At 53.8% G+C, this 13,721-nt stretch overlaps 1 protein-coding gene across 2 annotated transcripts in view; it reads left to right on the forward strand.

The window, feature by feature from the left end:
- The first annotated feature begins 988 nt into the window (after positions 1-988).
- Positions 989-13,721, forward strand: part of VIL1 (villin 1) — a 32,047-nt gene continuing 19,314 nt past the window's right edge. For both annotated transcript variants that reach the window (XM_003818613.5, XM_055109116.2), the window contains exons 1-9: positions 989-3,162; positions 7,752-7,837; positions 8,261-8,335; positions 9,599-9,795; positions 11,228-11,336; positions 11,490-11,600; positions 12,548-12,750; positions 12,860-12,938; positions 13,112-13,210. In XM_003818613.5, coding sequence (XP_003818661.1) covers positions 7,763-7,837; positions 8,261-8,335; positions 9,599-9,795; positions 11,228-11,336; positions 11,490-11,600; positions 12,548-12,750; positions 12,860-12,938; positions 13,112-13,210 — 948 coding nt within the window. In that variant the 5' untranslated portion in view covers positions 989-3,162; positions 7,752-7,762. The remainder of the gene's footprint in view (positions 3,163-7,751; positions 7,838-8,260; positions 8,336-9,598; positions 9,796-11,227; positions 11,337-11,489; positions 11,601-12,547; positions 12,751-12,859; positions 12,939-13,111; positions 13,211-13,721) is intronic.

Genomic DNA, 13,721 nt, shown 5'->3' on the forward strand with positions numbered 1-13,721 from the left:
TATATATGAACATGCAGACAGACAGGTATCTACCTGTACTGGACAATGACTTGAAAGAAATATTCCAAAACAATTCAGTGACAGTGATTTATCTGGAGAATATCTCTATATTGAAAATATAGGTGAGTTTTTACCTTCCTTTTTCTTGTCCTTGTAAATGGGGTGTATCTCTCTCTCTCTCTCTCTCTCTCTCTCTATATATATATATATATATATATATACTCCTTTTTATTCACAAGAAAGTGTTATTTTTTTCATAACCTGTGACATAGGAGGCAGGATTATATATTTTTATTTTTATATTTATATATGTGTATATTTTTCGAAACAGAGCCTCACTTCGTCACCCAGGCTGGAGGGCAGTGGCACAATCTCAGTTCACTGCAACCTCTGCCTCCCGGGTTCAAGCGATTATTGTGCCTCAGCCTCCCTTGTAGCGGGGATTACAGGTGTGCACCACCACACCCATCAATTTTTTTTAAAAAAAGAAACAAAATAGCACCTCCAGTGTTTACTCCTCTTTCCAGACAACACATGAGCGTGTGCACACACATATAGTGCACACATGCCCACATGTGCGCAAACACACAGCAGTCTCCCTTTATCCACCAATTCAGGTACCTCATAGTCAACCATGTTCTGAAAATACTACATGGAAAATTCTAGAAATAAACCATTCATAAGTTTTAAATTGCACAGTATTCTCAGTAGCATGATGGGATCTCCCACCGCCCCACTCCATCCCACCTGAAACGTGAGTCATCCCTTTGTTCAGTATCTCCATACGCTGCATGCTCCCTGACGGGCATTTAGCAGCCGTCTGGGCTATCAGATCCACTGTCATGGCATTGCAGGGCTTGTGTTCAAAGTAACCCTTATTGGGCCGGGCGCAGTGGCTCATGCCTGTAATCCCAGCACTTTGGGAGGCCTAGGTGGGCGGATCACTTGAGGTTAGGAGTTTGAGACCAGCCTGGCCAACATGGTGAAACCATGTCTCTGATAAAAATACAAGAAAAATTAGCTGGGTGTGGTGGTATGCACCTGTAGTCCAGCTACTCGGGAGGCTGAGATGGGAGAATTGCTTGAACCCAGGAGGCAGATGTTGCTGTGAGCCGAGATCGTGCCATTGCACTCCAGCCTGGGTGACAGAGCGAGACTTCATCTCAAAAAAACAAAAATAAAGACAACCCCCCGCCCAAAGTAACACTTATTTTACTAAATAATGCAAGAGTAGCGATGCTGGCAATTTGGAAGTGCCAAAAAGAAGCCATAAAATGTTTCCTTTAAATGAAAAGGTAATAGTTCTCAATAAGGAAAGAACAAAAAACATCATATACTGAGGTTGCTAAGATCTATGATAAGAATGCATCTTCTGTTCATGAAATTGTGAAGAAGGAAACAGAAATTTGTGTTAATTTTGCTGGTGTACCTCAAACTGCAAAATGCAGCCACAGTGCAGGATAAGTGCTAATGAAAATAGAAGGGGCTTCAATTTGTGGGTGGAAGACACGAACAGAAACATGCTCCAGCTGATGGCAGCCAGGTTCGGTACGATCCGAGGTTTTAAGGCATCCACTGCGGGTCCTGGAATGTATCCCCCGTTGGATAAGGGGGGGACTACTGTACATTTGGTCTCCAGAACTCTTGGGAGGCTGTGATGAGAAGGACGTACTGCCCTCACCCAGCCCACTTCACGTCACCCTCCTAAGGACCAGGCTTCACAGGTGATAGGAGAATTTCTGCAGTCTGGGAGGCAGCTGCCCAAGGTGCTGAGTTTGCGTGTGAAGCTGGTTTCTCAGCGAGATCCACGCTGGAGTTGGCTGCACAACTTTCCTGCCTGAGTGAGATGGATCCCGTAGGGTCAGGGGTCAGACATGGAAACCTTGGCTTCTGGGAGAGGGTAGCAGAACAGAGTTCAAAGGCACTGGTTTATGGCATCTCATAAAAACTCCAGGTGGGCCGGGTGCAGTGGCTCACGCCTGTAATCCCAGCACTTTGGGAGGCCGAGGTGGGCGGATCACGAGGTCAAGAGTTCAAGACCAGCCTGGCCGACATGGTGAAACCCCGTCTCTACTAAAAATACAAAAATTAGCTGGGCGTGGTGGTGTGCGGCTGTAATCCCAGCTACTCGGGAGGCTGAGGCAGGAGAATCGCTTGAACCTAGGAGGCGGAGGATGCAGTGAGATGAGATCACGCCACTGCACTCCAGCCTGGGCGACAGAGAGAGACTCCATCTCAGCAAAAAAAAACAAAAACAAAAAAAACACTCCAGGTGGAGCCAGTGCCCCTAGGGGTGGAGAGGAGGAGCAGTTGTGCTCACTGGGGCCCTTGCTAAGTGAGGGTCATGCTGAGAAGAGACCTCTAGGAGACCTCCCATCTGTTCTGGAGGGGCCCTGAGTATAAGTCCCTGCATTCCTGGGTTTGGGGCTTCTGCAACCCTAGGGTCCTGCCTCTCTTTCTCCATGAACCATTCACCCCAGGGCAGGTGGGAGGACAGCTGAGCCTCCTTCTCTTGGTTGGTAGGAGGAAAGGTTCAGGCGCCGCTGACCCTACCTGGACAGTGCTGTCTGCCTGTGGTGAGGGCCTGGGCCCTGGGCAGAAAAGCACCCCATCCCTTGCTCACTCAGAAGCCAAGGGAGGGGCTGGGCGCCGGCCCTCACACCTGTAATCCCAGCACTTTGGGAGGTCGAGGCAGGTGGATCATTTGAGGTCAGGAGTTCAAGTCCAGCCTGGCCAACATGGTGAAACCCTGTCTCTGCTAAATATACAAAAATTAGCCAGGCATGGTGGCACATGTCTGTAGTCCCAGTTACTTGGGAAGCTGAGGCAGGAGAATCACTTGAACTTGGGAGGCGGAGGTTGCAGTGAGTCGAGTTCATACCACTGCACTCCAGCCTGAATGACAGAGTGAGGCTCAAAAAAAAAAAAAAGCCAAGGGTGGGGCACATCAGCTCTCATTGTCAGGCTGTGGAGGGCTCTGGGCTCCCAGGGACCTGGCAGCACCTGCCTCCCCACCCCCTCACCTCTCTGGGGCCCTATCTTCCCTTATATGGTGAAGGCAGTTCCTAGAGGAGGGGGGGTGGGGACAAAGGTCGCTCTTCTGCAGCCAGCTTGCCACAATTCCCTGAGATCTCCCAGGTGGCAGCTGCCTCCCCAAGACAGGTAAGGCAACCTGGTGGGAACACATGGAGACCTTAGGTGGTGCGAGGGGACGGGGTCCTCTGCTTTTCTCGGGCAACTTGGGGCCTCCTGGAGCACCTTGGTACGGGCTCGAAGGGGAGGCTTGGCACTCTGGATAGCGTGAGAAGTGCTGGGAGCCCAGTGTGTCTGCCCTGGGCCTCCAGGGAGAGACTTTTGCAGGCCCTGCCCCAGACAATGGCTCTCTCAGTCTCCTACCTGTGGCTAGCCCCATCCCACTTTGGGTGTCACCATCCCAATTGCCCTGGAACTTCTAGAGTTAAAACCAGGACAGTGCTGGGCAGACCGGGACTAGTTGGTCTCCCTGACCTCACTCCCCGAGCCCCCTCCCCACCAGCTCATCTCTTTGCCTGTTCGTTCTTCATCTGAAGTGTTTTTTTCTTTGTGTCACCATTCCTCTGACACTCCTGGGACCTCCGGGTCCTGCCTCCTGGCTCCTAGCATATGAACAACAGCCACCAGCAATGGAATGGGCACACACAAAGGCAAGGGCAGAGGCAAGGGGCTGGAGGTGGCAGGGCCTTAGGTCCTGGGCCATGCCGGGCCACCCTAGCATGCACCTCTGCCCCATCTCCCCTCTACCCGGAGCTGCCCCATTGGCCTCCCCAGCCACTGTGGGCCCATTCAGCGGAACTAGGGATGGGAGCTAGCTGCAGACTAGGCTCTGAGGACACACTGGCTGCTGTCTTCTCAGGACATCATCTGCTGGGGCAGAGCCTTTGGGCTGGAGGGTCTTGGCGGGTGTCCATTCCCTCTTCTATCACGAGCCTGGGAAGCAGGAGGATGTCCTTTGTCTGAGGGGTGGGACTTCACCCCCACTGCCCCACCACATTCCTGTCCAGCTCAGAGCTGCACGACTGGGAACTAGGAGCCGTGGCAGCACCCCACATACAACAGAGCCGCAACTCAAGTACAACATGGCTCAGATAAGAAAGGCATGGTGGGCCAGGTGCAGAGCCTCATGCTTGGAATCCCAGCACTTTGGGAGGCCAAGTGGGGTGGATCACTTGAGGTCAGGACTTCAAGACCAGCCTGACCAACATAGTGAAACCCCATTTCTACTAAAAATACATAATTAGCTGGGTGTGCTCGCGCACGCCTATAGTCCCAGCTACTTGGGAGGCTGAGGCACGAGAATCGCTTGAACCCAGGAGGCGGATATGACAGTGAGCCAGAATCGCACCATTGCACTCCAGCCTGGGTGACAGAGTGAGACTCTGTCTCAAAAAAAAAAAAAAAAAGAAAGAAAGAAAGAAAGAAAAAAGAAAAAAAGAAAGAAAGGCAAGATGGACCTGCAGACAGTGGGAGCCCAAACCCCTCCAGTGCCCTGGGAGGGTCCTCCTTCCATCCCACAGTTCAGCCTTTCAGCATCATGAGTATTTGTTGTTTTTTTTTTTTTTTGAGAAGGAGTCTCACTCTTTCATCCAGGCTGGAGTGCAGTGGCGTGATCTCAGCTCACTGCAGGCTCCACCCCCTGGGTTCACGCCATTCTCCTACCTCAGCCTCCCGCGTAGCTGGGACTACAGGCGCCCACCATCTCGCCTGGCTAATTTTTTGTATTTTTAGTAGAGACAGGGTTTCACCGTGTTAGCCAGGATGGTCTCGATCTCCTGACCTCGTGATCCGCCTGCCTCGGCCTCCCAAAGTGCTGGGATTATACGTGTGAGCCACCACACCCAGCCCCTGAGTATTTGTTGAGCACCTACTATGTGCTAGGAGCTGGGGGCTGCAAAGACAAACATATCTAGGTCTTGGAGCTCAGGGACCTCCAACTTACAAACAGGTTATTTCATCACCATGTGGTCAGGGGGCCAAGAGAAGGGACAGTCCAGGATGCCGAGGGGCCCCTTGTCCAGCTGAGGATTCTAGGAAGGTCTCCTGGAAGAAATGAGATCTGAATTGAGTCTAGAAGAGCATGTTAGTGTCAGAAAGGTGGGGAGAGCTTTCCATATGGGAGCAGTGCAAGCAGGCGTGGGGTGAGAGGCAGCATGGGGGTGGGGCCGCCAGCAGTGTGGCATTTCTAGAGGGCAGAGTGCCAGCAGAGAGGGGCCGGGGGCTGTATGTAGTGGGGAGACTCAAGGGAGTTTAGGTGGATGGAAGGGCAGGAGCAGAAAGAGTCCAGGATGCTGCACAGATGGCTGACTTTGGGGTCTTGGGGTGACCATGCCCTTCCCTGGTCTGGGGACACAGAAGAGAAAGTACCAGGAGTGGAGGAAGCCAGTGAATTAAAGCTGAAGGAGGAGACAACTCAAATCCAAACCAGAGTCCACGGTGGCAGGGCTGGGGGAAGTGAGGGGCCCTGGTCTTCCTGGAAGTTCAGGGAAGACAGGAGAAGTGAGGAGGAGGCCCTACCAAGGGGTGGAGGAGAGGCATGTGCTCTGACCAACATGGGTAGAGGGCAGGAGCATCTGGAGGGTATACACCAGGTAGGGGGGCCACGTCTCAGAGCTTCCACTCCTGAGTGCCCTTGCCCACCTTTGGCCTGTGGGGGCTGGCCCCAATCCTGATTTCTCTCTGGGGAGGGGGAGCGCTGGCTTTTTCAAGTCTCTGCTCCCCTGAATCCCCTCTCTGATAAGCAAGAAGTGCCTGCTCATGTCCACCCTCTATTCCTCTTGCTGCCAGTTAACCCTGGAATCAGCATGTCCCTGGGTGAGGCTTTAGAGATCATCGATTTAGTTAACCCCCTAAGTTGACCCCCTCAGCTCATAGATGAAGAAGGGAAGTCTACGTTCATACAGCTAGTGAGTGTCAAAGAAAAAGAGGGACGGGGCCCGGCGTGGTGGCTCACGCCTGTAATTCCAGCAATTTAGGAGGCTGAGGCGGGTGGATCACCTGAGGTCAGGAGTTCGAGACCAGCCTGGCCAACATGGTGAAACCCCCGTCTCTATTAAAAATACAAAAATTAGCTGGGCTTGGTGGCTCGCGCCTGTAATCCCAGCTACTCGGGAGGCTGAGGCAGGAGAATCACTTGAACCCGGGAGGCGGAGGTTGAAGTAAGCCGAGATTGTGCCATTGTACTTCAGCCTGGGCAACAAGAGTGAAACTCTGTCCCAAAAATAAATAAATAAATAAATAAATAAATAAATAAATAAATAAAAGAAATGAAACAGAAAACGGTCTCCTCCTTTATACCCAACTTGGTTCTGCTGGACCAGGAATCCTGGGAGCCCTGGGGACTTGGTAGGTTGAAAAATACCTGATGGAGGAGACCATGGTTGCCTGATGGAGAAGGCCATAGCCAACAGGTCATCAGACAGGACCCAAGCCCAAGGGGCTCCTACAGTTACACGGCAAGCTGCTGCTAATCAGTCGGAGGAGGCAATGATCAGAGACTGGGCAGGGCCTTACCTCCAACTCTAGAACGCCAGGGAAGCAGCAGCCACCCCTCAGGGCTCAGAAAAGGGAGTTTCTAAGTACTAAAAGGCCAAGTCACTAAGAGGTGACTCAAAGTCAAGGTGCAAGGAGAGATTAGATAGTGAGATTTCAGGCTGTCAGCGAGTGGAGGCCTGACCTGTCGGCCACATGCCCTCTCATTCATTATTCATCAGTTCAAGGAGCATTCATGGAGGGCAGCTCTCTGCCAGGCTGGGTGATAGGCTCCATGGAGATCGGGGTGGCCTCTGGCCTGATGAGGAGGAACCTCAAAACTAGGGAGGAGAATAACTGGGCACTAGTGGCTGTCTGCCCTAGCTCATATCAGAATCACTGGGGAGTTTTAAAAGCACCCATGCCTCACCTCCCAAAAGGCAGAAAATAAAGCACCCATGCCCAGGCCCCACCCTGGCCTAATTAAATCAGAATCACCAGAGCCTGGAGCATCAGCACGTTCAGAAGCTCCCCAGCTGAGGCTGATGAGCAGCAGGAGCGAATACAGCTACAGGTCCAAGCAAAAAGGGCCGGCCAGGCACAGTGGCTCATGCCTGTAATCCCAGCACTTTGGGAGGCTGTGACAGGTGGATCACCTGAGGTCAGGAGTTTGAGACCAGCCTGGCCCACATGGGGAAACCCCGTCTCTACTAAAAATACAAAATTAGCCAGGCGTGGTGGCTCGCGCCTGTAATCCCAGCTATGCGGGAGGTTGAGGTAGGAGAATCACTTGAACCTGGGAGGCAGAGGTTGCAGTGAGCCGAGATCACGACACTGCACTCCAGCCTGTGCGACAGAGCGGGACTCCATCTCAAAAAGAAGAAGAAGAAAAAAAAAAATAAGGAGAAAGGGCTGACATGAGGAGAAAAGCTTGGGGAGGGGGGTTCCTTCCAGTTTAGCGGGCAGAGAGTAGTTCACAGTGGGAGGGTTCACTCTGTTCATTCATTCATCCATCTTTCACTCCTTCCCTCCCGCTGTCTTCCTTATTGAGCAAAGTCACTGTGCTAGACACTGCGGATTTGGTACTAAACAAGCGGAAATGGTCCCTGAGTGGGGAGTAACCCTCTGTGCTCCCCCAGGCCCCTGAGCCTGCGACCCCCTGGCACTGTTGGGAGTTCTCTAGGGGCAGGCTGGAAGGGCAGCATCCGAACTCAGGGTGCCCCTGCTCCCAACGCCTTCTCCCCCAGGCTCACTCACCATGACCAAGCTGAGCGCCCAAGTCAAAGGCTCTCTCAACATCACCACCCCGGGGCTGCAGATATGGAGGATCGAGGTGAGGCCCTGTCTGGGCATGGGGGCTGCGCAGGCCTGGGGTGGAGGGAGGCAAGGCCAAGGAGGGAGGCCTGGGATTTCTCTTCGTTTCCTCTGCTCCTGCCCTGCAGCCCCTGAGAGCTCAGCCCCTCACCTCCCGCATCATCCACACCCCGGCTGGTCTCCCTTTCCCTTTCTCCATTTCTTCTCCCTCTGTCTCTCAACCTTCCTCTCCACTTCCTCTTCCTCACTCATCCCTTCCTTTCCCTCCATTGATTTTCCTTCTCCCGCCCCTCACAGTTTTCTTCTCCTCTCTTCCTTTTCTCTCCTTTCATTCCTGGGCCCGGCTCTTTGTCTCCGACGCCTCCTCCCCTTGGGCCCTCCTCCCAGGCCTAGGGGTCCTGGTGGTCCAGGGCAGCCCCTCTGACCCTCTTTCTCTCCTTAGGCCATGCAGATGGTGCCTGTTCCTTCCAGCACTTTTGGAAGCTTCTTCGATGGTGACTGCTACATCATCCTGGCTGTGAGTCAGGGGCAGGGGAGGGGGCTGAGCAGAGAGCAAAACCCACTGTGGTGTCAGGGAGGAAACAGGCTGGGGGCCGTGGGGAGAGTTGGCCTGGCTTCACCCCAAGACACAATTTACTGGGTATGCCCAAGTGCCCAACCCTGTGGGGGCTTCACAGAGGTCAGAGGCTCTTGCTGCCCTTGATCCACTGAGCTCCCAGCTGAGGTCAACTTCTGTGGATTCACAGTCTTGGGGAAACTTCTGAGTTGTTGCCATATCACCCTAACTTGAGTCCACATTTCCACAATCCATAGTCATCTTCTTTTTTTAAAAATTTTTTCCGGATGGAGTCTCACTCTGTCACCCAGGCTGGAGTGCAGTGGAGCGACCTCGGCTCACTGCAACCTCCACTTCCCGGGTTCAAGCGATTCTCCTGCCTCAGCCTCTTGAGTAGCTTGGACTACAGGCACGTGCCACCACAGTCAGCTAATTTTTTTGTATTTTTTAGTAGAAACGGGGTTTCACCATGTTGATCAGGCTGGTTTCGAACTCTTGACTTCAGGTGATCCACTCGCCTCAGCCTCCCAAAATGCTGGGATTACAGGCATGAGCCACCATGCCCAGCCTGGCAGTCATCTTCATATCACCTTGATTTTCACGATACCCTGGTACCACCTATACTATTAAGACATTTGTATTTTTTTCTTTATATTGACTCATTTTAAATTTTTATTTTATTTTATGTATTTATTATTATTATTTTTTGAGACAGAGTCTCGCTCTGTTGCCCAGGCTGGAGTGCAATGGCACAATCTTGGCTCACTGCAAACTCTGCCTCCTGGATTCAAGCGATTCTCGTGGCTCAGCCTCCCGAGTAGCTGGGATTACAGGCATCTGCCACCACACCCGGCTAATTTTTGTATTTTTAGTAAAGACAGGGTTTTGCCATGTTGGCCAGGCTGGTCTTCAAGTCCTGACCTCAGGTGATCCACTTGCCTCGACCTCCCAAAGTGCTGGGATTACAGGCGTGAGCCACTGTGCCTGGCACAAGCAAGTTATTTCTGAGATGAGGCAAGGGAGGCCCAGAGAGGAGAAGCCATGTCTCAGAGAGTCAATGGTAGAGCTGGGCCATGACTCAGGGCTCCTAACCGCCAGCCTAGTGCACTTGCCCTGTGCCACGCTTCCCCATAGTCCTGGACGGCACGTGTGTGGGAGGTCACACAGAGCGGGAGGGGCTGTGGGAGCCCAGGGTCTCGGGTACACTGGACACCTTTTCCCTAGATCCACAAGACAGCCAGCAACCTGTCCTATGACATCCACTACTGGATTGGCCAGGACTCATCCCTGGATGAGCAGGGGGCAGCTGCCATCTATACCACACAGATGGATGACTTCCTGAAGGGCCGGGCTGTGCAGCACCGTGAGGTCCAGGGCAACGAGAGCGAGGCCTTCCGAGGCTACTTCAAGCAAGGCCTTGTGTAGGGAGGGTGGGCTGCAGGCCCGGGGAATGAGGATGAGTGGTAGGGATAGAGATGTTGGGGCTCAACTGAAGAGGCAGGGACACCCAGACCTGTTCAGGCCTGGGAAGAACACTTGGAGCAGGGGGAGGTGACCTGGGGCGGGGAAGGGACCCTGAAGCTGTGGGGGGAGGCACGAGGGGGACCCTCATGAGTTTTTGGTGATTGTCCCTCACCTTTCCACTCCCTAACTCTTATTTCTGCCACTGCTCTGTCCTTGGTCTGGAGGCTGTTCTGAAATTCTATAACTCTCGTGAATCTCTGTAAATCAGCTCCTACTTGAATGTCCTGGAGAGCTCAGTGCCTAATCAAGCCCCCCAACTCTAGCCAATGGGCAAATGGCTGCTCCCCCATCTCTAATGCAGGCCTATCACACTAAAAACCAAGACCGACAGCTTTTTTTTCTTCCTTTTTTTTTTTGAGATGGAGTCTTGCTTTGTTGCCCAGGCTGGAGTACAGTGGCACAGTCTTGGCTCACTGCAAACTCCGCCTCCTGGGCTCAAGCGATTCTCATGCCTCAGCCTCCCCAGTAGCTGGGATTACAGGCACACACCACCAGGCCTGGCTAATTTTTGTATTTTTAGTAGAGACAGGGTTTCACCACGGGCAGGCTGATCTCGAACTCCTGACCTCAAGTGATCCATCTGCCTCAGTCTCCCAAGGTGCTGGGATTACAGGCGTGAGCTCTGTTCTTTTCTTTTCTTCCACTTTGATCCCCTGTCCTCAGGATTCTGTCCCTATTTATTAATACATTTCCTTTTTTTTTTTTTGAGATGGAGTCTCACTCTGTCGCTTAGGCTGGAGTGCAATGGTGCGATCTTGGCTCACTGCAAACCTCCGCCTCCTGGGTTCAAGCAATTCTTCTGCCTCAGCCTCCTGAGTAGCTGGGATTACAGGCACCCGCCACCATGCCCAGCTAATTTTTTGTATTTTTAGTAGAGATGGGGCTTCACCATGTTGGCCAGGCTGGTCTGGAACTCCTGACCTCAAATGATCTGCCCACCTCGGCCTCCCAAAGTGCTGGGATTATAGGCGTGAGTCACCGCACCTGGCCTATTAATATATTTCCTACTCTTCATATATCATGACCCTATCTTTGCAGGCCTCTCCACAGGGCAGGGACTAGGGCAAGATGAGTGAAGATCTAGGGTGCAGACTTTAAGGTTGCTCTCACTGTCAGGGTCATGCAAGGGCATGCCACAGGCAGACCTTGCACTTTCAGGACCTGACAGTGAGTGACTCCCTAAAGTTTGCGCCCTCAGCACCTCATTCACCTCGCCTACTCCCACCCTGGCCCTCACGTGACCCCAGCGTGGCAGCCAGGACCTGGGAGAACAGGGGCCAGGCACACCTCCCAGCCCACTCCCTTGGGTCAGCTCACCTCTCTTCTCAGGATCCGGAAAGGGGGCGTGGCTTCTGGCATGAAGCACGTGGAGACCAACTCCTATGACGTCCAGAGGCTGCTGCATGTCAAGGGCAAGAGGAACGTGGTAGCTGGAGAGGTAGGCAGGCCCCACTGGAGCATCGGCCAGGGCTGTGAGGCCCAAGGTGGAGGGCAGGGGCTGAGGAGGGGTGAGGGGCAGGGAGGGATGGCCAAGATGATGGATGATAGGTGAGCTCTGAGTGGGGTCTGTGCCTCCCCTGTGGCTCCCTAGGTAGAGATGTCCTGGAAGAGTTTCAACCGAGGGGATGTTTTCCTCCTGGACCTTGGGAAGCTTATCATCCAGTGGAATGGACCGGAAAGCAACCGTATGGAGAGACTCAGGGTAAACCTGCCCATGCACCACACCTCCCTCTCGAATCCTAGACTGCCCCCACCTGCTCCTTTCCCCAGGCCTCTCCCCGCTGACTGCTGGGGACAGCGTGTTTGAAGGTGGCTCAGTCTCCATGTGTTTGGGGCAGGCATGCATGTTGGAGTTTGCGTGTGTGTACTTGTGGTCAATCCACTCAGATAGAATGAGTCTCTACAGTGTGACAGAGCCTATGCCAAGCCTTAGGGATCCAGTGGTGAATGAAATGGGCATGGACATACGTGTGTTTATACTCACAGTACATTGACGCTGTGTGTGCACTGTGAGACTGCAGGCATGTTTGGGTGCAAAGAGATTTTTTTTTTGGAAATGCAGTTTTGCTCTTTTTGCCCAGGCTGGAGTGCAATGGCACAATCTCAGCTCACTGCAACCTCCGCCTTCTGGGTTCAAGTGATTCTCCTGCCTCAGCCTCCCGAGTAGCTGGGATTACAGGCGTGCATCACCACACCTGGCTAATTTTTTGTATTTTTAGTAGAGACGGGGTTTCACCATGGCCAGGCTGGTCTTGAACTCCTGATCTCAGGTGATCCACACGCTTCGGCCTCCCAGAGTGTTGGGATTACAGGCATGAACATGATTGAGTACTGTGATCCTTGGGGCTCAGCTCTTGTCCCGAACTGTGAAGTCTAAGCACACATTTCCCACACTGTCAGAACAGAAGGCCCAGCAAGCCCGCTTGAGCACCTCCCTGACAGTGGGGAAACCTGCTCTCCCAGCTGCCTTCCCCCTGGTTTCCTTACATGCCTTAAAAGCTTGACCCCTCCGACGGGGAAAAGCAGGGCAGGGGTCTCAACCCCTGTGGCTGCTGTAGGTGGTCTGGGCTTGCCTGGCAGGGTGTAGGGTGGCAGACACTGCCTCATTCCCCGACTACACCCGATGGGTCACCAGGGGCCTTCCTGCAGGGCATGACTCTGGCCAAGGAGATCCGAGACCAGGAGCGGGGAGGGCGCACCTATGTAGGCGTGGTGGACGGAGAGAATGAATTGGCATCCCCGAAGCTGATGGAGGTGATGAACCACGTGCTGGGCAAGCGCAGGGAGCTGAAGGCGGCCGTGCCCGACACGGTGGTGGAGCCGGCACTCAAGGCTGCACTCAAACTGTACCAGTGAGCGCCCAGCGGGGTCTTCCTGGGTGCTGGGGACTCCCTGGGAGCAGGTGCCCTGGCTGAGGGGCTTGGGCCCCCTCCCCATCTATGCCTTGCTTCTGTCCTGCAGTGTGTCTGACTCCGAGGGGAATCTGGTGGTGAGGGAAGTCGCCACACGGCCACTGACACAGGACCTGCTCAGTCATGAGGTAAGAGGGTCTGGAGACCCCCCAGCCTACTGCAACCTGGCCCCCTTTCCCTCAAGCAGGAAAAATTCCAGGGGGCTTGGGGTGGGCCTGGGAGGGAGAGACTTTTTTGTGTGTGAGGCTGTCCCAGTCCAGCACTTCCAGCTCCATCAGACTGTTACCTCTCCCGACTCTAGGACTGTTACATCCTGGACCAGGGGGGCCTGAAGATCTACGTGTGGAAAGGGAAGAAAGCCAATGAGCAGGAGAAGAAGGGAGCCATGAGCCATGCGCTGGTAGTGGCGGGGCGGGGGAGGGTCCAGGAGGAGGGCAGAGTGATGGGAGGGAGAGAGCAGATAGCAGCATGGGGTGGGTAGGCAGGCTCAGACCAGGGCATAGTGCCAGGCAGAGGCAGGGAAGGCTGGGAGGAGCAGGATGAGGGCTGGGCCCGGCCCAATGGGAGGGGCCTGAGGGGCCATTCTGTGGTCATCTTCGGGGTTCTCTGCACACCAGGGAGCCAACCACCAGGCAACCCTGGGGCCACCTCAGGATGTGGGCTCTCACCTGCCTGCACCTGAGCTGAGTTTGGAAAAGGGAAGGAGAAATGGAGGGAGGCTGGCTTCCTACAAAAGGGGATTGGGTCAGCTCAGACCAGGGCCAAGTCAGAGTTTGGGGTCATTGCTGGGGCTGGAGTCGTAACCCTAACTGGCTTGGGGCCAGTGTTGGATTGGGGACTGGGCATTAGGATTAGCATTGAGGTAGGGTCACATTAGGCGTTAGATTTGGCTTTGGGATTGGGGTCAGAGT

This window comes from Pan paniscus, chromosome 13 (assembly GCF_029289425.2).
Source record: "Pan paniscus chromosome 13, NHGRI_mPanPan1-v2.0_pri, whole genome shotgun sequence".
NCBI lineage: Eukaryota > Metazoa > Chordata > Mammalia > Primates > Hominidae > Pan > Pan paniscus.